The sequence below is a fragment of the Mus musculus genome, chromosome 5, assembly GCF_000001635.26.
Source record: "Mus musculus strain C57BL/6J chromosome 5, GRCm38.p6 C57BL/6J".
NCBI lineage: Eukaryota > Metazoa > Chordata > Mammalia > Rodentia > Muridae > Mus > Mus musculus.
In genome coordinates this window covers 136,252,858-136,279,035 of record NC_000071.6, presented here as the reverse complement: position 1 = coordinate 136,279,035, position 26,178 = coordinate 136,252,858, and the positions used below count along the sequence as shown (strand labels likewise).

General features: G+C 49.6%; 1 protein-coding gene across 22 annotated transcripts in view; it reads left to right on the top strand.

Moving 5' to 3' along the window:
* Cux1 (cut-like homeobox 1) overlaps positions 1–26,178 on the top strand; it is a 319,456-nt gene that overhangs the window by 288,555 nt on the left and 4,723 nt on the right. For 16 of the 22 annotated variants that reach the window (XM_030254114.1, XM_030254112.1, XM_030254109.1 and 13 more), the window contains one exon: positions 3,570–12,626. In XM_030254114.1, the coding sequence (XP_030109974.1) occupies positions 3,570–4,245 (676 nt within the window). In that variant the 3' untranslated portion in view covers positions 4,246–12,626. Of the gene's footprint in view, positions 1–3,569; positions 12,627–20,995; positions 21,124–22,169; positions 22,237–22,691; positions 22,805–24,852; positions 24,970–26,178 lie in introns of those variants that run through there. The other 6 variants (XM_030254115.1, NM_198602.3, NM_001291238.1 and 3 more) reach the window with 1 other exon arrangement.

The window sequence follows — 26,178 nt, the reverse complement described above, 5'->3', positions numbered from 1 at the left end:
AAAAGCCTAAAACACCACATCCAGCCCTAGGGTCTTTTTTAAAAAAGAAAGCTAAGGACTAGTGGGATGTCTTAGCAGGTAAAGGTACCTTCCACAGAACCTGACTACCTTGATTCCCAGCCCCACACAAAGAACAATTCCTGACTTTACACACGTGCCATGGTATATACATGTCCTCAACCACACCTACCTCACACATGCCTGCAAGAAGTAAATTAAAACAAAAGCAGCAACAGGACCCTTCAGAATTAACCTAGGTCTGGGGTGTGGCTTGGTAGTAGTAGAGCTCTTGTCCACAATCACCCTGAGGAGCTGGGGGTGTGGCACAGTGGTACAGCCCTGCATGGACAAGGCCCTGCTTAAATCCCCTACACCCTCCAAAGCCTACTTTCCTGTATAGCTTTTCTAGATATCAAATGCAGGGCTGCAGCAGTGTAGCTCAGTGGGAGAGCTAAGCATAAGTGTTCCATCACTAGCTGTCAAGTACATTGATTAGTTAAAATTAAAAATATAATCCCAGTACCTAAAAGACATCAGGAGAATAAAAAGTTTCAGTCTAACCTGGACTACAGAGTAAGCTCTTATCTCTGAAAGTAAATAAATAAATGTATGTCCTCCACCCAGACTCAAGCCCAGAATCACTATTTTACCAAGACAAGTCCCACAAACCCACAAAGGCGGCTGGCGTATTAGGCCAGATCCTATGCTACCCTTTTGCCACTTCCAGCCGTTTACCTCTGCTTTACTGACTAGAGCAAGCTTCCTTCACTGCAAAGGCCCTGTAAGAACTGGCATGGCAGTACACACCTGTAAACCTAGCACCTAGGAGACTGAGGTAGGTAGTTCTAGGCCAACCTGGGCTCAGAGAGAGAGAGCTTGAGAGCAGATGAACTCAGAAGTCCACATTTGTTTATCTAAGCTGCAGCTAGTAAATGGCAACGCCAAATCTCAAACCCATCATACTTGCATCCTATTTGTAAGACTTAGCTTAGCTACCCACCTAACCTGCCACCTGCTGACTGGGTAGAGCAGAGCTCGGTGCCTACCTTGCTGCCATGAGGCTCGAAAACAGATTGTGAGCAGAGCCAGCACCAGGGGCTGGTCCTCTAATTCTCAAGTTCCTGAAGCTACCCAAGGAAAGCTGATGCAACCTGGGTATTTCTGGGACCTATCAGAACCTCACTTTTCTGAATCACAGCTTTAAAACCTTCAGGAGAGATGGTTCAGCAGTTAAGAGCACTGGCTGCTCTTCCAGAGAACCCAGGTTTGTTTCCCAGCACCTACATGGTGGTTCTCAGCCATATGTCCACTTCCAGGGACATAACACTCTCTTCTGGCATCCCTAGACACCAGGCATATAGTGGGTACACATACATACATGCAGACAAAGCACTCATACAAAAATAAGGAAAAAAAAATTTTTTTAAAGCTGGACATAGTGGCTCATATCTTAAATCCCAGCACTTGGGAAGGCCAGCCTCCTTCCCCCCAAAAAACAATCTTTAGGACAAGGTTCAGATTTCATTCTAGCATGGACAAGTAACTATGGACCAGGTAGACTACTATCCTAAGGTTCTCATATGTTGAACTAGACCCATAACCCCAAAATCAAGCCTAGGACCTAGCTGTGCATTCCCTTAGCTATACCTTATAGTGCAGCCCTATAACCCTAGCTCTTCAGGAAGGTGAGGCAAGAAGACTCAAAATTAAGGGAAACTTAGAAAGACCATGTCTTAACACCTAAAAGCTCAAGAAATGTTGGGGGGATATAACAGCACTTGGCTAGAATCAGCCAGTCTGGAGTTGAGGGCATGGCTCAGCTGACATGTCTGCTTGGCTTAAAGCCCTTAGTTCAGTCCTCTAATATGGGGGTACAGAATAGGGGACTCCCTCATTCAGTAATAGCATGAACAGATAAAGAAGTCTTAGCCATGTCCAGCCCTAGGGCCCACTTTCTGCAGGACACTGGGCTTGGTGCTAATTCACCCAAAGATGCTTTTCTAACTGTGGACATTTGCTTATCATGCACACCTAGACAGTTGACTGACTGAGCCTAGGACTATGAAAGTGATGGGGAGTTGAGAGGGCAAGCTCTACTTAAGGGCTCTGTGAAGGAAGCATTCTGTCCTGGCATTCAGTGTCTCAGCAAGTTACCTGCGCACATTCCCACCTAAAGCTGGGAAACACTACATTAAAAAACTTGGTTGGGGCTGGAGAGAAGACTCAGTGGTTAAAGAGCACCAGCTGCTCTTCCAGAGGACCTGGGTTCAATTCCCAGCACCCACATGTGTTCACAACTGTCTGTAACTCCAATTCCAAGGGATCTGAGACCCTTACACAGACATATGTTTGGGCAAAACACCATTGCATAGGAAATAAAGTTTACAAAAAAATTAGTTGAAACTAGGCATGGTAGTCCATACCTTTGATCCCCACACTTGGGAGGCAGGAACTGGCAAATCTCTGTGAGTTTGAGGCCAGCCTGGTCTCCATACAGCGAGAGCAAAAGTAAGACTATATCTCAAAAAATATATAAATAAACTTGGTTGGAGTGCTGGAGGGATGGCTCAGACATTAAGAGTACTTCCTGCTCTCTCAGGGGACGTTGGTTTGCTTCCCAGCACCCATATAGTAGCTCACAACTGCCATAACTCCAGTTTCAGAAGAGCCATTGCCCTCTTCTCACCTATAAGGGCACCATGCACACATGTGGTACACACAGATACATACAAGCAAAACACCCATACACTTTTTTTTTTTTTTTTTTTTTTTTTTGCTTGATATACTAAAAGCACATACTTAGGTTCCTTCCAACTTGATCAGCTGACTCCTCAGAGTTGGTAGTCAGTTGAGGGTACACCATTGGGCGGAGGCCTGCTAGAGGCCCCTGGCCTGTGGCTCACAGCTGGAGTTACAAGACTCCCACCTTGGACTACATCCAATAATTGGCTTTCCGCTCACGTTTCATTTAAGTCAGTAAGTTGTTAGCACTGCCAAGAGCTATGCTTTCTGCAGAGTAGCAATGGACCATCAGGGTAAGATGGAGAAGGAAGAAATGGGCCAGCCAATAACTATAGGATGGAAACACAATCCTAGGTTCAAGGCTAGTCTGAGTGAGCCACAAGACAAATTCAAGACTATTCCTGATTTGGTGTTACATAACAAGGCCGGTCTCAAAAATAAAATAGGGCTGAGGATGTAGCTCAGTTGGGAGAGAGCCTCTCTCCCTAGCACCACATAAACTAGGCACACACTTGGAACCCCAGCACTGGGGAAATGGACTGGAAATTCAAGGTCACTGGCTAATTTGCAAGTTCAAGGCCAGTCTGGGATACTTGACATCTTATCTCAGAAATATTAAGCATGTGAAACATTATCTCAGAATAATTAAATATGTGGTAGAGAAGGTGGCAGCATCTCAACACAGAGGCAGGGTTTGGGGAAGGGAGAGGTGCAGACAAGGAGAGACCAGGCAGGAGTAGGCTGCCAGTGACTGCAGCAGGTGATGGGGCAGGGGTGAGGCCAGGCCTGTGCACAGGAACCTCACAGCCTCCACTTGTGTCTCACAGGTCTCGGATCCGCAGAGAACTGTTCATTGAGGAGATTCAAGCTGGAAGCCAGGGCCAGGCTGGTGCCAGCGACTCACCTTCAGCTCGAAGTAGCCGCGCTGCACCCAGCTCGGAAGGTGACAGCTGTGACGGCGTGGAAGCCACCGACGCCGAGGAGCCAGGTGGCAACATAGTGGCCACCAAGTCTCAGGGAGGGCTGGCAGAGGTGGCCGCAGCCCCGGCAGACCGGGAAGAAGCGACGCAGCCGGCGGAGAAGGCGAAGGCACAGCCACTATGCTCGGGGACCCCAGGACAGGACGACGGTGAAGACGCAAGCCGGCCTAGGCCACTTCCCGAGGGCCTCGCCGACGCCCCAGCGCCTGTGCCAAGCCTCGCCGCACCCGCGGCCGGAGAGGACGCCGCTACCTCAGCCACTGCCCCGGCCACGGCCACCGAGGCCCCCGGGGCGGCCAGGGCGGGCCCTGCCGAGAGGAGTTCTGCGTTGCCAAGCACCAGCGCGCCTGCCAACGCGCCTGCGCGAAGGCCTAGCTCACTGCAGAGCCTCTTCGGTCTGCCCGAGGCCGCGGGCGCCCGGGACAACCTGGTGCGGAAGAAGAAGGCTGCGAACTTGAACAGCATCATCCACCGCCTGGAGAAGGCTGCCAGCCGGGAGGAGCCCATCGAATGGGAGTTCTGAGGGCGCCGGGCCTCCGGGCCTGACCAGCAGGGCCTCGCCGGGCCTTGCCGGGCCTCGCCGGCCTTGCCAGGCCCACCTGCGCCTAGCAGGTCCCCTGGGCCCAGTCAGCACCGGCAGTGTGGGCTGGGGCTGGCGGGTGTGCAGGGCTGTGCCAGCCGAGGCCTGGACGTGTTGCGCACTTAACGCCCTGCGGGCCACAGGGCAAAATCGCCATAGGCCAAGGTGCATATAGAAAACAAAGGAGCATTAAGCCCAATCTATGTCGTGTTTTCAAGGAAGAAAACGGAAATGTGTAGTCAAGCTTTTTTGTACCCTGAAGTGTTTTTTTTTTTTTTTAAATTGCCCTAAGTGATTTCCACAGGTTCTGGAATAACTCTTTACAGCTTTTGCCTTGTGCCCTCCTCTTTCGTGTGGGCTTTAAAAAAAAAAAAATCAAACCCACATATTAAAAGGGGGCTTTTTATCTGCCATCTAATGGCTTCAGAGCGATAATACACTATTATCTTCTTAAACCAGGAAGGGGGGGGATTTTTTCAGAAAAATTAAAAAAAGAAAGTTTTTGTAGCTGTTCAGTTGCCACTAAGAGATTGCACAGTCAAACCGACTCTAAACACACTAGTTTGGATTCCTAAATATTTTCAAGAAAAGAATCTTCTCGTTTGAAACTTTGAATTAAAATAAAACACATTTACTCCACATATTTTTTAACAAAAAAAGAAAAAAAAAGAAAAGTCACATCAGGAAAAGTATCTGATTTTGTGGTAGCTGATGTAGTGTTTTCTTGTACGTAACTAGAATCCTGACATGTAGTGCACATTGATCCATAGCTTTAACTGACTCTGGGCTTTTGCTGGCCAGAGTTTGTTTAATACACTCCATTCTAGGCCAAATCAGGACAAAAAGAAAGATCCGAATCTAGGTATTTTATAATCTGCTTTTTAACCTCTAACCGCAGAGCACGCTGATCAGACCTCATATCTCGGAGGTTTAGGAGACAAGTTAGAACTGTAGCATGTACCGGTTCATTTTGTTTTATTTATGGTGTCTGTCTGTGTTGGCACATCTGCGCATGTGCAAGCGTCGAACGGAAGGAAATGTAGGCCCGCAAGGTCGCAGCAGTTAGTCCCGCACGTGCAGGCCACCGTCTGCTCATCTTTCCTTGGCACAGAAGGCACCTCACCTCATGCCACTCTCCAGGGCACCTGACAGACTGAGCCCCCCACCCCCCAGGGGAAGATGTTCCCTATGCTCGGGCAGGGCTGGCGCAGCTCTGCGTGCACACTCTCTTCCTTTCTCTTCTCATCCCCTTCCTTCCCACCACAAGCACTGATAACCCTATGTACTCGTGGGAAGCTTCCTTTCCTGCAGAAGAGAGAACGCTGCAGTCTGGGCTCTATTCCCATCCCTGTAGAGATGGCCCAAACTCACCAAAATGGTGACACTCTTCAATTCCAGACCAGACCATTGGCCCTTCATGAATTTCTTCTCTCACAATGTTTTTTTAATGCACAGTTTAGGGCAATCTAAGTACAAATCAAAAGTCTAACTTGTCTCTTGATTCCTCCCGTTGTCTATGTGTATATGCGTGAGTATAGAGGTGGATGAAAGTGTGCGTGCGTGTGCGTGTGCAATTTTATACGTCTGTGTATTTTCTTAAGTATCTGTGCACACATAGAGTGCATTACTGCCACCTTTTTCAATAAGCTGGTTTATCAGTCATGGCTTCTACAGGTTTTGCTAATTTAGACTCCTTATTGCCATATCTTTAAACTAACAATAGATGATTTCGGTATATATATATATTTTTTTTTGCTTATTTATAGGTGCTGTATTTTATTATCTGATTGTTAGGAAGGGATGAAAGGGGCAAATATTCTTTAGAGGGATAGACTGCCGGCAGTATTGGGTATAATTTACAAGCTGTAGCTGTCATACTGTATATTACTGATGGAAAACTTTTTGACCGTATTGTGTATCATTGAAACTTTTGTCTTAGGTCAACATCTTTGGATGACATTTTAATGGTGCATTCATTATTTCTTAAGTTTAATTAATTAATAGTACTTTTTTTTTATTTGGGAGGGTGGGAGGGAGTTCTAATTTTAAAGGCATCTCCCACTATTGCCCCTCAGTGTGCGTGTTATTCCTTAGCTTGTAGGCTTTGACTGTCAGATGTGAAACCACACTTCTTGCATGATGTTTGGAGCTTATGTATTTTCATTCACAGTCTTTCAACCTGCAGCTGCAAGCCCTTAGTTGGAGTTTTCACAAACTGTAAGAGTCACGACACTAAAGACAATGCCTTTTCATGAACGAGAAGTTTCCAAGAGGCTCTAGGAGGCTGGGAGGCAGGCCCCTGGCTCTGTCTTTGGATGGTTGTATCACTCCTAAGCTTGAGATCCGGGTTCGGTGAGAAGAGAATTCACAGTGGAGGGACGGAAGGGAAACACAGAGTCCCACCTGGCTCTGTGCAAGGAAGTACTCATTCACACCAGGGAGTCGTTAGGGACACGGAGGAGCAGAGTGGGATTGTGCCACTCCCTCCACAGAAACCTCAAGGGAACCTGTCATCATGGGTGATGATCTTAAATACCTAACTTTCACTAGAGTGAGAAGCAGAGTTAACAGGATCGAGGAGGGTAGTGTGCTAGTTTCAAAGGCATGTCTGTTCCTTAACCGCAGCCTTAAATCTGCGGAAATGGAAGTTGAGGTTTTTTTCCATCCTGACACCCACACGGTAGCAGTGTAAGACAGCCTTTGACTCTTCCAAGCAAGTTTCTTTAATTTTTGAACTAGGTTCTTATTAATTTCCATCCTGTCTCTTGTGCCAGACCTCCATCTGGGTGCTTGATACAATCACTTGGTTAGGTTTTTGCTTGAGTTCTGTATTTGTATTTTCTTATTTATTATTATTATTATTGTTATTATTTTGAGATCCCAACTTGATGGTGTTTGGGGTTAAGTTAGCACTGTCTGTAGTATGTCTAAGAGCTGCCAGTAGATAACACAGAAACCTGGGGGGTTATATCTGCCTCCTCATCATGTCCTCCCTCCCTTCCCAGTGTGAGTCCAAGGGTTCATCTTTCATCTTGAAAAGCAATATTCAAGTGCCTTGAACAGCGCTCCCTCATGTGGTGACCTTCCGCTGGCTGGAGATCCAAGCAGTAGCTCCCACAGACAGCCAACCATCCTCTTTATACTCTCAGCTTAAAAAGCTGAATTGTACTTCTCCCCAAGGGGAAAAAATGGTTCCATATAAAACACTAACACTTCATCACAAGCCACTGTTCCATTTCAAATGCCTTTTTCTTAATTAGAGGCAGTAATCCTAACTAGGCCATTACCCAGTTGGCTAAGTGGGAGCCTGGTGTAAAATCCATGTTCACATCAAGCCCTCTTGACACCTCTTGATTCATGCCAAGTCCCCTTATGGCATCCGAAGTGGCAGGAATATGAGTTCTTAGACATCTGCCCACTCACTTCCACTCTGACCTGGCTCCCAATCACCACCTCCTTGAAACAATAGTCAGTTGAGATGTCTGACCACTGTGTACTAGACCTCTCTCTTTAAAAATAAAATTAAATTTATAAATGCAGGCACTTAGCTGAAGTCGATATCTTCCTAGCTAGCCACCCTGAAAAATATCACACCTTGAAGTGGCTTATCCCGGGTTCGAATCAGGGCAGAGTCCTGGGGATATAGTATTAGGTGCTGGGCCACACCACTCTGAAAAATGAGGCAAGAGGACAGCTGTCAGTCTCCGTGCACAGATGCTTCTGCTTGCAAAGCTCAGGTGTCCGTCTCCTTAGTAATCTTCCCTCTGATGGGCATCTCTTTCCTCCTTGTTGAAAGTCAGATCTGGTAGATGGCTCAGAGTATAGCAGGGCTGTGAGCTGAGTGTTCCTCTGGACTCTTGTGGCCAACAGAGTCCCCGCCTGTGGCCATGCCATAGACCTACATGGCCATTCTTCTCTACAGCCAGGGCCATGTTGAGCTGTGGAGCTTATAAGCAAGCTCAGCAGGAGGCAGCCCGCATCTAGTGCAAAGGAGGCATGCTCTAGGCATCAGCTAAGCACCCAAGGTTGTGTAGCTGTGAAAGCCCCAGAGCTGGGGAGTCCAAATGCTGATGCTGGAGATGCCCTCCCTGCCTCAGCAAGACTGGCTCTTTGTCCTTTCGGAGCTGTGTTCTCTTACAGCTCGGTGGGCTCTAGGGACCCTTGGGATATATGATTCCCATCACATGCTTCTGCTCTCTGTCAGATCCCTGAGGCTGGGAGCCATCCTTGCAGAGGAGATGGGGTAGAGCAAAGGTCAAGAACACATTGAGGGAATGGAAGGCTCTTGGCTTTGTTCCTCCTGTCCTTCAATGTCTCCCCTTTCTGTTCTCTTCTACCTCACCACTTGATGTCACCCAGAATTGTGAGGGAAGTGACCTGGGGGTGGGGGTGGGGGGAGGGGTGGCTTAAGAGGCTACAAGCTAGACCGATCATCTCATCTTGCTTGGCAGGTGTGCTTTTTGCCTCCTTCAAAGAATACATCCAGAAGTGGTGTCTGGAGTCTGCTAAGCACAGGAATTTTCCTCTTGGCTTCCAGCTGTTCTTGAAATTCCAGCAGCTGTTGGGTCTGTAGACAGGAGTGGTCTCCAGCCTCAGAAATTCTTGCCTTTTGCTCTGCCTTCCCGCACAGCTGTCAGACTCCATCACAGCCATTCCTTTGGTCTTGGCTTATCCCCAAATACTATGAGCACACTTCCCCAGGAACTGTGGCTGTCCGAGTCTCTCGTCCCTAGACCTTGCCATGAGCTCTGCTTTACAAACACAGCTCTGTCCAGGACAGAAAAGGTTGGACAGAATTCTTCCCCATGCATGCTTGGTCTCTACTTCCCAAAAGAACACTCCAGTTTCTGTTCCCTGTGGGAGGCAAGCAGCTCCCGAGACAGCAGTGGGTCTGGGCCATACTGCTCCAGAGTGTACCTGTAGCACGTAGGGAACTTTTATTTTGTTGTTCCCATCATGAATGTCAAAGTCACTAGGCACAGCTGCCACTGCAGATTTTCTGAAACTGAATCAGGGGAAGGCTTTATGGCCACTTTAACCCAGGTGGGCTGAGACTCTCAAGTGGCTAGGTTCCTACCAGTAGACTTGGATGCTAAGAGAATGGGCTGATGAGAAATTTTCATTCTGCCCATGCTTTTTAGATGGAAAGTGAGGGTAGGAACAAGCTCCTTAGTAAAAGATACAACCCCAAGACCTCAGGCTCAGCCAGTGGAAGAAGACAGTTGAACAGCAAGGGAAAAGCCAGGATCCCCCTGTGTACCGCTTAAGGACCTGCTGCTTCACCGAACCCCCGCCCCACCCCCGTGCCCACCCCTACTCCTCTCCTGCTACCTTCCCTCCAAAGATTCCATGGCCACGTCTTCAGTGGCATATCGAGTTTTCATTTTTGGACAAAGTGACATTTAGCTTTAACAAGACATTTCCAAAGCTCCTGGTCTCCTTTGAAATGCTGACTTTAAAAGTTCAGCATTGTTGCCAAGAATGGGGGTGGGGGGGGCTAATGAAAGAAAGACGTTAGATTATGCATGAATGTGCACGCCCCAACCCTCGGTTATTCAAATTTCAAATGCCTTTGAGTTGCTCTTCATAGATGGGTTTATTTTGCTCATGTTAAGTAGTCTGTTACTGTAATTTTTGTAGTATTCTGGCTTTAATTTCTACCACAAATATGCTATGTACTAAGCTTTCTGTGATCAGAAAGGAAAGGTGCCTTAAATCCCAATACCACGCCTCTATCCCTATGGAGAATATGTCAGAAGCACAGCGCCAGGAAGCATTGGGACTTCCGTTGGCAAAATAGGACACCATTCAGCAAGACACATCCGAGTGGCACGGCACGGGGCTGCTTTTGTTTGCTAATTCCTTTTTTGTTTTTTAACTCCCAACCCATAATTATCTTTTATTTGTTGTTTGTTTTATTTTTTTTTTTTTTTGTAGTTCGCTTTAAACAGGAAGCACTTAATAGATGGCTCTGTGTCGAAGCTCTGTGCAATGGAAATCACGTTGCTTTGGTGGGGGGGGGGTGTTTTGTTTTTCTTTTCTTTTTGAAAAAAGATAGCGTTATTGCACACCAAATGAACTCCTAAGTAAGCTTTAGAACCAGGATCGATTCAGGTCGTGGATGGGTATGTTCACTGTAGTTCTGTGTGTTCACGAACCAACGGGCAAGCTGGCCTCCCTTGGCCATTGAGGCTCAGCCCTGAGCCCTGGGTCATGGCTGCCTGGGTTTCAGCCGCAGGGAACTTTCCTGGATGTCTGGCCCCACAGTCGACCCTTGAAGCACTTAACCCTCTCTTTGTGGAGATAGACCAACTGCTACTGATCTGTCAGCGTACTCGAGGGTGATTATAAAAGGATGTTTCTTTAAGAAAGAAAAAAAAATATTTCTATCTATCCTCTTCTAATTTATTATTAGGTTAATCATTTAAGTACTTATCAGGAGTGTGTTGTCATTTTGTGTTGTTGTCGCGAATGCTTTTGCTGTCACTCCAGTGGTTAACTGTCCCTTGCTCCCCACCTCTCTTCTCTCCATCCCTGAGTCCAAAGAGGTCTGGGGACCAGCAGTGGGAGACATGAGGGACAGAAGGGAGTCCTCCAGCACAATCAGACACCTGTCTCCCTAGTAGCCACTCAAACCTGGCGGTCTCTACATATCTTAACTGTTCAATCCAGAGAGTTGACGAACAAAGCTACCCATGTCAGGCAGTACTGAGGGGAGGCTTGCTCCCAGAGGCGCTGCGATGCAGTGAGGAAAACAGAAAAGCCAAGTTCAAGTTTCCCCAAAGCCTCCTAGAGCCTCTGTTAAAACTTCTGGGTTCATGAATGTTTGGCGAGCCTGGATCAGGAGAGAGGCAGGCAGTCTGGCCAAGGCCGTCACCCTGAGCCGGAAGGTGGTTTCTCAATGGTCCCCACAGGTGACCACGACTTTGATTTTCATTGTCAGTTGTCTTTCTTTGCATTCAAAGTTGGTCAAAAGCATCTTTTGAGGCAACAGGTCTTTGCTATCACTGGAGGTGGCTAGAGGCCCCACACCTAGGCATGGGTTGAAGAACCCTTTACCCTCCCATGCCGGGAAAGGTGGAGAAAGGACTTTCCATGGCTGGAAATGCAACCAGCAAGAAGCCCCCATAGCTTGCTCAGCAGAGGGTGGGGGTATGTAGGACTGAACTCTACCTGGGGGCAGCAAACTTAAAAAAGAGGCTCATCCCAGGGACAGGCAAAGGGCCTGCTCACCCAGTAGGCAGGGCCGGATACCTGCCTTTACCCCCAAACAGTCCACTGAGCCCAAATCCAAATTTCTTTCTGTAGCGTATCTTTCCCATTCTTTGAAATCTGGGAGGGGGAGGGTCCTACTCATCTCTTTGGGGGTAAAAGTCCTCCAATAAAATTTCCCCATTTCCCCAAGGGTTTTTATTTGTCTTAGTCTATGCATTTCTCTTTCTACGTCTCTAGTTCTCTCCTCCCACCCCACCCCAAACACACACAAAATAGACATCTCATGTCCCACCCTCTGAGACCACCCTGCCTCAGAAGAATGCCGGACATTTGGGAGACATGAGAATGCATTTTTTTAAAAAGCCTTCAAGCATTTTGAGAGTAGCTTGTCATAAGCTGACAGTGGGGAGGAATCAGCTCCGTGACTTTCCTGAGTCCCTTCCCATAGGACAAGAGACCTAGCTCTTTGCGTTTGTGCAATAACTACTTGCTAGGAGAGCGGGTAGCACCACCCTCCTCTAGACTACTAACACACAGCACAAGACACATGTCAGCCCTTCCTAAGCCCTTCCCCCCATCATGTGTTACATTTTAGCAGTATTTACTTTTTTTTTCTGTCAGGCACTAAGTCTTAGGTGTTTATAGAGCTTGTGTGTTAATACAATCACAGATCTTTTTATTTTATTTTAATCCTCACCAAGACCCAATTGACCAAAAAGAAGCAAGAGGAAGAAAAAAAAATTGTAAAAGATGTCTCTCTCCTTTTTTTTTTTTTTTTTGTTTTTGTTTTTGTTTTGTTTTGTACAAGTAGTTTTGAGAAGCCTTGTGTTGCTGTGACCATCTCCTATCACAGTCTTGATTTTCTTGTGATTTGTTTTCGGCATTTAAAAGTTGGTCCCAGCTGGCGTGGGGGTGGGGGAGGCACCCGTCGGCCCCTCAGCGCCGTCCCTTGTCTTTGGTTAGCCATACGAAATGTTTGTTCTCTGCACTGTCCAACGGTCCCTATTATGATACGGAGAAGCAATATCACCGAAGCTCACACCATGTATTATTATTCACTAGCACCCTAGGTGTGATAATTGAAGTAAATATCTTTTATACAAACACAAGCGCGTGTGGGCTGTTTTTATTGAAGATTTCTCCACGCTGAGGAACAGCAACCGCCTCTTAGACACAGGTCCAATGGGCACCTCAGTCATCATTCACTCCCTGCAAGCCCTGTTGTCACATGGCTCTTAGATAATGCTGGGAGAAGCCTGGGTGTTGGCAGGTTCCTGTACCCAGTGAGCAGGCCCAAACGCCTGCCTGCCTGTCTGCTTGAGTCACTCTCTGCCCCTGTATCTTTGAAACAAGCACACACCTCGGGTCTCTGCCTCCTTGTCTGTCACCATGAAGGGACATCCTGGCCTGTCTTGCAGGCCTGTTACGAGGGCCACTGGTCTCTGCTGTGGCTGAGTGTGGCCCTCACCTCAGGATATTGTCAGGGATGACAAGAACAAAGATACATTGTCACCCCAAGGAGCCAGAGTTCTGTTATCTCTAGGGACCTCAACTCAGGGAGAACCAGGTTGGTGGCTTCCCTGCAGAAAAGAAGTTGGGATAAGACAGTTTAGGTGGAGCTGATAGTCATTAAAAAAATGTTTTTTAAATTCAGTGCATATATGGGTACATGGGTGTCACCTGTGGGAGACAGGGGGCAACTTATGAGAGTCATTTCTCTCCTTCCATGGGTCGAACTTTGGTCCTCAGGCTTTGTGGCAAGCACCTTTACCCAACGAGCCATCTTGCTGGCCTCACCATTGCCCATTCAGCTCTTAGGCCCAAAGGTTAAGAGAAGAGACGAGGAGGCGCTCGAGGAAGGTGCTTCTTTCAAGAGCGTCACTCGGTTACTGAGTTCTATGGGGAGCTGGCGGGGGCGGGGGGGGGGGTCGAAGTCATCATTCAGGGGTTGCCAAGGGATTTGAGTGACATCACGGGGTGTTTCCTGGGGGGCACCTGATGGGGTAAATCCTGCAGGGAAGTGTGGTATCTTTAGTCAGAGTTACCAGTCCTGTCTGGAAAAGGAGTGAAGCCTTATCAAAGGCCATACACATGCCGGCAGTAAGCCTGGGATTGTAACATAAAATGCTTATATACAAAAGGAGTATTCTCTCCATGCTGGAAGCCTTCAGCACAAATGTTAACAGTATTGGGATTGGTCCTTTTTTAAGACTTCTATTTACGCTATGTGTGTGTTTTGCCTACTCATAGATCTGTGTACTGTCCAGTTCTGCAAGCTCTCCTCCCCTCCGCCTAGGAGCCCCAAGCTTCATTCAGACACTCAAGGGACATAATTTATCAGTGTCATTGTCTCCAAGCACTAGTCCCCTTCCATTGGGAAATTATCCGGAAACCACCTGAGCCTTACAAGGTGGTATTGGATACATTTAGGGCTACTCATCAACTCAAACCTCTTACCTAGGTTTAGGGATGCCCCCACTTAAAAGTGTGTGTGTGTGTGTGTGTGTGTGTGTGTGTGTGTGTGTGTGTGTGTGTGTGTGTGTATGTTTTGCCCACATGTATATCTGTGTACCACATATATACCCGGTGCCTAAGGAGGCCAGAAGAGTGTATCATATCTCCTGGAACTTGAGTTACCAACAGTTGTGAGCTACCATGTGGGTACTGCAAACTGAACTCATGTGCTCTCAAAAGGCAGCCAGTGCTCTTAACTGCTGAGCCATCTCTCTAGCCCCAACCTCCCTCTTTCTAAAGATATCTTAACCAAAGCCATGGTGACAACCCATGCCTGTAATCCCACATTTTCTGGGCTAGGGCAGGAAGGTCAAGAGTGTGAAGCCACTGTTGGCAATGTAGTATAAGACCAGCCACATCTAAGTAAGATTCCATCTCAGAACAAAATATCTATTAACTGAATTGAATTAAACAATTTATGTTTCCCAGAAAGCTTCCCCAAGTGTTTTAACGTAATCTCTTATTGGCCTGGAGCTAACCCGGCTGCCTGGAGAGCCCCAGGGATCTATCTGCCTGTGTCCATCTCCCTAGCCCTGAGATTACAGACTCACCTCTGGGGCTGGTGAGATGGCTCAGTGGGTAAGAGCACCCGACTGCTCTTCCGAAGGTCTGGAGTTCAAATCCCAGCAACCACATGGTGGCTCACAACAAACCCACCTCTGTACCTGGCTTTTTTCTTTCTTTTTTTTTTTAAGATTTATTTATTATTATATGTAAGTACACTGTAGCTGTCTTCAGACACTCCAGAAGAGGGAGTCTGATCTCGTTACGGATGGTTGTGAGCCACCATGTGGTTGCTGGGATTTGAACTCATGACCTTCAGGAAGAGCAGGCGGCGCTCTTAACCACTGAGCCATCTCTCCAGCCCAGCTTTTTTCTTTTTTTAGATTCTATACATGTAGGTGTTTTGCCTTTGTCTATATACCATGTGCATGCCAGGTGCTCAAGGTGGCCATAAGAGGGCATTGGAACTGAAGTTACAGATGGTTGTGGGTCACCATGTGAGTGCTGGGAATTGAACCTGGGTTCTCCGGAAGAGCAGTCAGTGCTATTAACCAGTGAGCTCTTGCCCGAGCCCCACAGCTGGCTTTAAATGTGTGTGTGTGTGTGTGTGTGTGTGTGTGTGTGTGTGTGTGTGTGTGTGTGTGTGTGTATGGGTTTTGGGATGGTAAGCACTTTACCAACTGAGTACCTACTTACAGTCAGTTTAACTAGTTTGTTTGCTTGCTTGCTTGCTTGCTTGCTTGCTTGAAGGCAGGTGCCCCAGGCTAGTATGAAACTTGCTATATAGGTGAGGACACTTGATCCTCCTGCCTACACCTCCCAAGTGCTAGGCTTCTTGTCTCCTGGCATGTGCTGCGATACCCAACTTTGCATGTGTTTTTGTAGAGCTGTTTTATAAACTGCCAACTTGGGAGGCAAAAGTGGATAGAAAGGTTCCAGGCTGCAGCTGGGAGACTCACCCACTGTAGGCACGTTGCCAGCTCTCCAGGAATAGGCTTTATACTGCCTTCTCTAAGGATAAGTGGGTCTGAATCAAATTAGAGGCTTTAATGCAGTGGTTCTCAGCCCCCCTGGAGGTCGCATATCAGATAACCTGCATATCAGATACATCATATTCGGGACAGTAGCAATATTACAGTTATGAGGTGACAATGAAATCATGTTATGGTTGGGGGTCACCACAACATGAGGATCTGTATTAAAGGGTCGCAGCATAAGAAAGGTTAAGAACCATTAAGGCTTAATAAGATGCTCTGAGAAAGTACAGTTACAGATAGATATACAGGGAGGGAGTGTGGAGTAGGGCAGTATATACAAGAGAACTGTCTGTATGCATTCTGTCCACTGCATTTGACAGAACATCTCAGGGGCTGGCCAGCACTGGTGAGAGGACAAAACCCATTGGTCCCATGGTTCACCATGGTTCCCATAAGGTGGCAGAGAGCTGGGTCTGCCATTACTAAGCCATTCTAGGAGCATGTAGGGCCAGAAATGGTGGGGCTACAGGTGTGGCTCAGCAGCAGAGCACTTCCTCAGGATTCTCCAGTGAGGGACCACAGGCTCAGTGGTAGAGCCCCTGCCTAGAATCCCCCAGTGAGGCTGGGGCAGGACTCAGTAGTTGAGAGTTTGTTTAGCATATTTGAGGCCCTACATTCAATTCCCAGGACTGCCAGCCTAAGATGCAATAGAAGACAGCAATGACTAAGGCTTTGTCTGAACCACTGCTAGATAGCTACAAAGAGTTGGCCAGGACACATAGGGCCAAGAAGCAGAGGCTGGTACTGGAGAAAGCAGATACCAGGAGGAAAGAGAAGCAAGTTCAAGTTCAGACCTTCTAAGACTGAGATACATGTTAAATACCAAACTGAAGGCCACTATGAGTCTGAGGTCAGCTGAGTAAGACCCTGTCTCAGAGACAGACAAATGGACAAGGGAGCTATACAACAGATAACCCCAGGCATATAGATAAGGTCTATGATAACCAGCAGTGATAAGAAAGAAAGAGTGTGTGAGACCTTTGCCCGAGTAGCACTCAGAACTTAGCCGAGAGCAACAGCAACCAGGCCTCCTGGGGAGCGGCTGGCAGAGTTGAGTACCTGGTGCTCACTGCTGATGCAAGATGCTGATGCAACTTAGCCATAGACAGGGCTTGTGAGTGGTAAGGTAGTGTACAGCAGAGTCCAGTTGGTGATCTTAAGGAGATAGGCATTGGAGAGTAGACAGGTCCCTTTAGTGGGACCAATGGGGGCGATTTGTTAAGGGCATTTAACAAGCACACTGGGGCATTTGCAGGCAAAATAACTTGGTAGGCATTCCTCAGTGTTCATGAGGCCTTGTAGATTCAAGGTAAAGGCGACCACAATGTGCATTGATTAGCTACCCCACCCCCACCCCACCCCTACCTGGCCTGCAGGAAGCTAATTTAACACAGCAGAGTCCCCTGCCATCAGAATAGCCATGACTACAGCACTATGCCTCTCTGATCCTACTGTGATAACGTTCTTGCACTTGACCAATCTGCAGCCTCCTTGTGTCTTGATTCTATTCCCCATTTTTATTTTTATTTTTATTTTGTGGCGCTAGAGATGGAGCCATGAGCCTTGTGGGTGCTAGGCAAGTCACATCCCTAACCTCTCGCTAAGGGCTTCTACACAAGTGTCCTATGGCCGAGCTACAACTCCAGCTCTCCGTCAGTGGGGAATTCCAGGTCACAGGCTCTATCACTGAGCCACACCCCCAGGCCCCCAATGGATTAGGGGTTGGGAGAAAGATTCTAAGCAAACACTGACTGCTCTAGCCGTGCTATAGCCTTGGTTAGCCCTTGTTTTATTTGAGACAGGGTCTCACTGTGTAGCCCTGGCTGGCCAGGACCTCGCAACCCTGCTACACTATGATTACAAGTGTGATATATCACACTCAACCCTTCATGCCTCTGCTTTATATCAGAGTCTGGCCTCCTTAGGTCCCAGCCTTGATAGTATTCCTCTTTCTTTACCTCTGTGAAATGTACATCCTTAGGAAGCCCTTCCAGATTCTTCCAGGAGACGAGGTTCCACAGACCCTTGTAGGGGGTAGGAAGTCAGCCTTCCCCCCCCCCAACCCACCCCCCCGACAGGCCCTCATCACACTCTACCCAGTATACTCCTTGCTTCCCAGCACCTTCTTGCTCAGGAATGCTACCCACCACTGGACACCAACTCTCTCCTGTCACTGCAGATGTGCAAAGCTCTTCTTCTACATTCTGGCTGGTCTGAGCTCCCTGTGTGAACCAAACCATACCCTTGCCAACAGCTCTCCAGCCCTCAGCTCAAGACACCACGCCCTCTCTTTATTCATGGGCTGTCCCCCTACCACTGGGCCTGAACATACTCCCTCCAAGAGTTCACACCTCACCTACCATTCTTGAGTCTTTGCCTTTCCCCGCCACACTGCCTTCAGCCACCCTAAGCCAGGGTCTCTCCAGCCTCCATGTGTAATCTCAGATCCCCAGATCCAAGGACTCCCTAGCCAATCACAGGTGCTTCACCCTTCACGAGCCATGCTGAGCTGCTGCCCACACCTTCCCCATGTGAGGGTTCCAGCTTCATATACTTCCTCTCCTGAGGTCAAACGCCCCTCCTACTGTCGCCCTGAAGTTGACCTGCCCAAGTCAGAGAGTTTGCCCAAGGTCATGAACTCCCTAGAGAGAAAGCCTAGAATTCCAGCTCAGGACCTTCCCTTCCTGACACATGGCCAAAGCACGTTGGTATACATGCCCCTGCCTCCAACCAACAAGGCAGGCTCAGCCATCATTCTCTCTAAGTAAGATCCAGCAGGGTGCTGTACAAGTTACTTTCCTCATTGCTACAACAAAATACCAGACAAAAGGAACTTAAGGGAGGAGTGTATTTGGGCTCAGAGTCTAATCCTTCATAGCAGAGGAGACATGGCGTCAGAGAGAGATGAGTGTTGGCGCTCAGCTCATTTTCTCCTTTTCATGCAGAGTGAGACACCAGGCCATGGGATGGCACTGCCCACATTCAGGGTGGGTCTTCCCTCTTCGGTCAACACGGTCTAGAAACCCCCTCACAGATACACCTGGGGGAGGTTTCCTAGATGAGTCTAGACCCTGTCAAGTTTGATGTATGTTATTCTCATCACAGGTGTCAGGCTTCTCCTCCCTGTGTGGAGTGACAGGTGGCAACACAGAGTACCCTAGACCCTGTCCCTTCGGACTCACCCCACAAGCTCCCTGCCCTGCTCTGCCAGCCTCCTGTTCAGCACGCCTGGTCCAACCACTCAGCATCCCCCAAAGCCATGTCTTCAGGGACTGCCCCCACCCCACCCCACCCCCAGACCTTCATCCCTAACCAAGAACCCGTCACTGCTGCCACACTATCAGGGAACATTTTCAGCCACAGTGGCAAGATCTCAGGCCAGCCCAACACATTGTTCACTGGCGAGCAGGCCCTGCCTCCAGCTGACCCGGGCCAGCCTAAGGCCTGAGTGTCTGCTCTTGGGGCGCTTTATATGTGGCCAGCATGTCTCTGCTCCTCACAAGGACCTGCCTTCCTCCCACTCCCAGCAACCCTCTTGACTCGCCACACCTCTTCTGTGTCCATGGGCACCTCTGGAAGTCTTGAGTCATTCCCATGCTGAAATGGCCACAGACTGGTGACAAATAAGACAAGTGGGCCAAAGTGTCTCATCCACACCCTAGGCAGCAGGGTTCCCTGGGTCCCTGGTAATCCCGTGATAATTTGCACACTTGTAGGAACCCACGGTCGCTCAGGGTGGGTAGCGGTTGTTTCAGTATAAGTTCCCTCAGCCCCATGCCCCTAGCCCAGGGCACAGGTCCTTTGGTATGGGACCAGTTGGTGGATATTCAGAAACTGAGCCAATCCCTTCCTTCCACCTGTCTGTCTTTCACTCTGTAAATGATACCCAGAGCCCTGTTGGCTTTCAGTGGCTGTCTTCTCCCTCTGTCTTGATGCTTCTGTCTATCCGCTCTCTTAAATTTGCACCATTCAGTGAGGAGGTAGATTCTACAGTGCTTCCACTGGCCTGGGTCAAAGGATTATGCACCAGGCCAGCAGGCCATGACATTGGTCCCTCTCCCGACGAGGGTCACCAACGCCTAAACTTAGTCTTGCCCTCCAGCCTGTCACCTCCTTACTTCCATCAATCCCACCTAACCTTGTAGCCCAATAGAATGACAGCCATTCAGAGTCTGAGCAGTGGGGAGCGTGTGGGAACAGGCCCAGAGTGTCCTGTAAAGCCTGTGCCATCCGTCTCTCCCCATGGGTCAGACCATCAGGGTGCAGAAGGGGGTGCTCACTGGGGTAACAGTGAGCCACCCTCAGCCCAGGGCCCAGAGCCCAGCCCGCATGCTCACACACTCCTGCTTGCCAGACGAAGCACTAAAGCTAACCAGAACTTAAACAGTTTCCTGTCAGGACAGGAGCCTTGGGACGTCTGAGAGTACACTGCCCCCTGGTGGTCATGGGCGGGACTTAGAATAAAATTTATTGTCAGGGCTTTGTTTCATTCATTTATTCACTTGTTTAATATGTATAAGTGTTTTACCTCCATGTGTATGTGCACCACATGTGTGCCTGGTGCCTGCAGAGGTCAGATAAGGGTGTCGGGTCCCCTGGAACTAGAGTTACAGATGCCACCATGTGGATGCTAGAAACTGAACCTAGGCCATCTTGCAAGGACTCTTAAAGACTTAGCCCATCTCTCCAGCACCCTCCTGTAACAGGTTTTGCAAATGAAAGACAGAAAAAGTGATGCACCTGCCAAAAAGTGGAGGTACAAAGAACACTCAGTGGAATCCCCAATTGAGGGGCTGGGGGCGTGGCTCAGTGGTAGAGCTCCTGCCTAGAATCCCCCAGGGAGGGGCTGGGGGCGTGGTTCAGTGGTAGAGCCCCTGCCTAGAATCCCCCAGTGAGGGGCTGGGGGCGTGGCTCAGTGGTAGAGCCCCTGCCTAGAATCCCCCAGTGAGGGGCTGGGGGCGTGGCTCAGCAGTACAGAGTTTTTCCAGCATGTTAAATGTTCAAGGCCTTGGGTTCTATCTGTAGCATCAAGAGGAGAGGGAGTAAAGATCAGTAGGTGCTTTCTTGCTAAAACCCTGCTCTTAGGAGAAAGAACAGGGTTACAGGTCAGGGGACATTGGGTGGCCAACCCACTATCACACTACCTTTGTCTTCACCATTGCATCTGAGGTTGATGCAGTGGAGACTACAACATGCGTGTGGGGCGTTCTCAAGTTGGGACAGCTCCCTGCCTGGCCCAATGTACCTCATCCCCTCCTTCCTCCGAGTATCCTGGGGCGCCAGGCTGTGGGGCAGTGCGGGTGTGGAGGAAGCAATCAGAGCCCTCGGGCATTCATGCTTTCAAACTTGGGTTTGTCTGCAAGGTACCTAGGATCCCTGTGTCCCTGGACTCCTCTGATGGCCGCATCTTCCTTTCACCACAGGGCGCTGTGCGGAGCTGCAGATCCACCTCACTGAGGCCACAGCCAAGGCTGTTGAGCAGAAGGAGCTGATCGCTCGCTTGGAGCAGGACCTCAGCACCATCCAGTCCATCCAACGGCCTGATGCCGAGGTGAGCCTCCCGCCTGGCCTGCTCACTGCGCACCCACTCTCACCCCCGTGTGTGTCGCGGAACCCAGAAGTACTGACTTTCCAAGTCTGCAGCCATCTCCCTGGCCTCCCCACGGGGTTTTATTGCCCCGTGCAGGCCACCTTTTTTCCAACCTCACGGCTGATGCCACATGGTTTACTCTGACTAGTAGACAGCACCGTGAGGTCGGCACTAGCTTGTGTCCAGGCACTAAAAGTTCTGGTCAGAGGCAAAGCAAGGTCACACGGGCCCAGCTGCATAGCTGATGGACCCTTGTCCTGTGAACACTGGCACCTAAAGGGGCCACTTGTCCTTTTGATTTTTGAGGCTTTTTTTTTTTAACATATGGCTATTGCCTGCATGTATGTCTGCACTATGTGCATGCAGAGTCCAGAAAAGGGCATCGGATCCCCGGGAACTAGAGTCTGGGACATTTCTGAGCTGCCCATGTGTGGATGCTGGGAATTGAGTCTGGGGCCTCTAGAAGAGCAGCCCCTTAACATCCTAGCCATCTCTTCAGCCCCTCATTTTAATTTTATTAAATTAAATGTATTCATTCATTCACTTGTTCATTTATTCATTCATTCATTCATTCATTCATTCCTATATGTGTATGAGAGAGAGACAGAGACAGAGTAACCTATCAGGGCTCTTGTGGAGGCCAGAGGACAACTGGCAGGAGTGAGTTCTCTCCTTCCACCGTGTGGTTCTAGAGACTGACTTACCTGCTGAGCCACCTCGCTGGCCTGCCACCTGTCCTATGAGGGATGAAAAACCATGCTGGAGAGGGAAGCCGGAAGACCCTAGGTCACAGTAGTAAAGCCTTACACACCAGGGCAGTGTGTGGCCAGGGGGGAAGCAGGCTGCCGGACCCCGGCCGCCAGAGCTGCAGTGGGCCCTGTGCACACGCTGTGTCTGGTCCAGGCCAGCAGACTCACGAGCTCCAGCTCCCACAGTGACACTGCCCACCCTGGAAAGTCCCCCACCGTGCTGCAAATAAGGCTTATCTTTTCCTTTTTACCCTGCAGGGAGCTTCCGAGCAAGGCCTAGAGAAGATTCCAGAACCCATCAAGGAAGCTACAGCTCTGTTCTATGGTGAGGAAGGCCTGGCCAAATAACACTCACCCAAGGAGTTAGGGGCCAAGGAAAGCCCTTGGAGCCTGTTAGGAACTCAGATTCCCAAAGTTTATGTTCTCCCTCCAAGCAAGAAGGGGCCTGTCCCAGCAATGCAGCCTCTGTCTCTATGGCTTGCCAGTGACCTCAGGAAAGGGTGCTGTGGGCTGCTCCTAGCTCCCCAGAGCCTTCAGCGTGCCCGTGTTTCTCTGGCATTCCACCCCCACCACTGTCACCATCTCCACTGCTGCATTTGGAGCTATTGTAGGACATCACAGATCTTAGATGGGGCACCCCCACCGCAGCTCACCAGACATGATGCAAGGTCCCATTTAGCTCAAGTCATGGGAAGGAAATGTTGGGACCTGGCTCTCTGTCAGTACAGATGGGGGCAGGGTACCACCATGACACCCAAGCCGTTTCCTGCGATCTCCTAGGACCCTCAATGTCATCCAGTGGGACCCTTCCAGAAGGCCAGGTGGACTCCCTGCTTTCCATCATCTCCAGCCAAAGGGAACGTTTCCGCACCCGGAACCAAGAGCTGGAAGCCGTGAGTCCCACCCTACTTCCTGTTCCCCGTAGGCTTCAAATCTGAGGACACAAATGTAGAAAGACATAGGCTTGGGGAAAACAACAGATACTGAACTGGCAATAGGATTAGATGTACTCCATGCAGTTGAGACTTCCTGGAGGAGGCTGTGCCACTTTGGGCTTTAAGAAGTATTCACGAACTCAAAGTAAAGAACACTGGGGATTTTTTTCAGGGTTGGAAGAAGGAGATATAGAACACAAGACCCAAGGGTGGGCACCAGACTGCCTGGAATACCCACAGATGCTATGAGCAGGAGTGCAGTAGAGTGTACCTGGGCCACTCAGGCACAAAGCCACCGGGTTCAACCATCCACAGAGGAAATCTGCAGCACGTTGGAAAATGGGAAAAAAGAATGGATGGGAGAGAGTATGGCTGACCCCAATAAGAAAGGATTTTATGCCAGGACTGGTGGCACAGGTCTATAATCCCATTTTCTGAAGAGGCTGAAACAGAATATCTTAAATTCAAAGCCAGCCTGGGCAATTTAGAAAGACCCTGTTTCAAGAAAAGAAAAGGCTGAAGATATAAGTCAGTGGTAGGGCTGGGATGTGCCTCAACAGAATAGCCCCTGCCTAGAATCCCCCAGGGAGGGGCTGGGGATGTGGCTCAGTGGTAGAGCCCCTGCCTAGAATCAACCAGTGAGGGGCTGGGGGCGTGGCTCAGCAGTAGAGCCCCTGCCTAGAATCCCCCAATGAGGGGGCTGGGGGCGTGGCTCAGTGGTAGAGCCCCAGCCTAGATTCCCCCAGTGAGGGGCTGGGGGCGTGGCTCAGTGGTAGAGCTCCTGCCTAGAATCCCCCAATGAGGGGCTGGGGGCGTGGCTCAGTGGTAGAGCCCCTGCCTAGAATCCCCCAGGGAGGGGCTGGGGGCGTGGCTCAGTGGTAGAGCCCCGCCTAGAATCCCCCAGGGAGGGGCTGGGGGCGTGGCTCAGTGGTAGAGCCCCTGCCTAGAATCCCCCAGGGAGGGGCTGGGGGCGTGGCTCAGTGGTAGAGCACCTGCCTAGAATCCCCCAGGGAGGGGCTGGGGGCGTGGCTCAGTGGTAGAGCACCTGCCTAGAATCCCCCAGGGAGGGGCTGGGGGCGTGGCTCAGTGGTAGAGCACCTGCCTGGCATAATATAAGGCCTTAGGTTCCATCCCCAGGACTAAAAGCAAAAAAGATGGGGTGTAGAGGAGGAGAGGTTTGGGAGGGGAGGTCATGGTTTCAGACCTTTCGATATGTTCTGGGTTAGCATGGTTGCCTTGGGCTGTGGCCAGGCAGCATATCATGGAGACGCATATGATAAAGGCAAGCTGCTTATTTTATGGCTGCCAGTAAGCAATGAAATAGGAAGGGTTGGAGTCTCCGTATTCTCTCCAGGTGCACACCTCCAATCGCATAGCTTGTTCCCATGAGGCCCCGCCTTCTCAAGGTTCTCCCCTCTCAATACCCCCCTAGACTGGAGAATAAGCCTTCAGCACACAATCTCTGAAAGGCATAAGGATCCAAAACATAAGGCTGGAGAGGTGGCTCAGAGGTTGAGAGTACTTACTGCTCTTGAGGAGGAGCCAGGTTCATTTCCCAGTTGCCTGGCAATCCACAACTGTCTGTAACTTCATCCCCAGGGGAATCTGATACCCTGTTCTGGCCTCTGTGTGAGCCATATACTCATACACATAAAATAAAAGTAAATCTTCTTAAAATGCCATTTTAAATGACCCAAACATAACAAATAGAAAATTCAAATATGAAGAAATTGACTTTCCTGCAAAAAGACTTTCTAGCTGGGGCATCTGTGAGGAGAGTCAGCACTTCAGGCCCATGAGAGGCTGGGGAGATGCTCAGCGGGTAAAGTGTTCACTGTGCAAACATGAGGACCTAAGTTCAATCCCCAGAACCCATCTCTAGCATCCACAGACACACACACACTTTTACATGCAAATATTCACACACCAAGACACAGAAAAGGCCCCAGGCAAATGAAGCCCTCACATCTCACCTTTGTCCATCTTTGCCCTGCCCCCATTCCCAGGAGAGCCGCATGGCCCAGCACACCATCCAGGCCCTGCAGAGCGAGCTGGACAGCCTGCGCGCTGACAACATCAAACTCTTTGAGAAGATCAAGTTCCTGCAGAGTTACCCTGGCAGAGTGAGTCCCCCACCCCCACCCCACACGTGCTCCTCTTCTTCCCAGAGAAACTATGGATGGCGTGTGGGGCAAGATCAGGGAGCGTTAAGCAGTAATCCACTGGGTGGTCAGCACCAGGGGGACCCCCAAAGATACACACCTCCCTTCCCACCTGTCAGCTGTCTGCTCCGTGCATAGTACCTGAAGATGGTGGAAGGCAGACATGGGAGGCTCACTAATTGGAGTCCAGCCTAGACTTCCTAATGAGACTCTGTCTAAAAAACGGATTACAATCGTTGGAGAGACACTATTTTCTGACTTCTGTGGGCACTGCACACGTGTGGCACACACACATACATGTAGGCAAACCACACATACACACAAAAACTACATTTTAGAAAAAAACAAAAAATATAAAGACCATCTATAATGCACACCCCAAAAACAATGAACAGAAAAGGCTAGAAGCCTGTTTGTTGTGGTGGCTTTTTCGAGGCCCCAGGCCTCCCAGGCAGGGTCCACCATGCACACAGAAACCCCTTCCGCAGCTCAGGGAAGGCAGAAGGTAGGAAAAGAGCTGGGGGAGATGGCTCCAGGGGTGAGATGCTTGCCATGCAAACCTGTGGACTAGAGTTCAGATCCCTGGCTCCCACGTAAATGGCAGCTAGGCGTGGCAGCCTGCCTGTAAGTCCAGAATTCCGAAGGCAGAGGGGCAAGCTTTAGCTCGGCTAGCTGTAAAGACAAGCTGTAGTTCGAGCGAGAGCTCTTGCCTCAGTGAATAAGTGGAGTATAATCGAGGAAGACTCCTGACCTCAGGGCCTCCGTGCTTGCACATGTACGCGTGCATACGTGTGCACGCGCGCATGTACACAGAGACACAGAAAAGAAAAGAAACTGAGGGAGAGAGGAAGCTGGGATGTCTGTGGCCTTAATAAGACCCATTCCCACCCAAATGAAGCAACAGCCCTCTTTAGGCCACTAGAGGGCACCCGGGTTCCGCAAACCAGAGCCTCCAGGGGCTGTTAGGAAAAGCGCCTCCTGGCTACCTCAGGCCCTTTCCGCGTAGCTAGCTCAGCGGCACTCACCTGTGGCCCTAACTTCTTGGGAGGCCGAGACAAGAGGATCACTAAAGGCCGGAAGTTCAAGGTTCCCGAAAACACACATACACAAAACTGCCCCTCCCACTGGGAACTGTGACTTGTACATTCCAGCCTTTCTAAGATTTAGCTC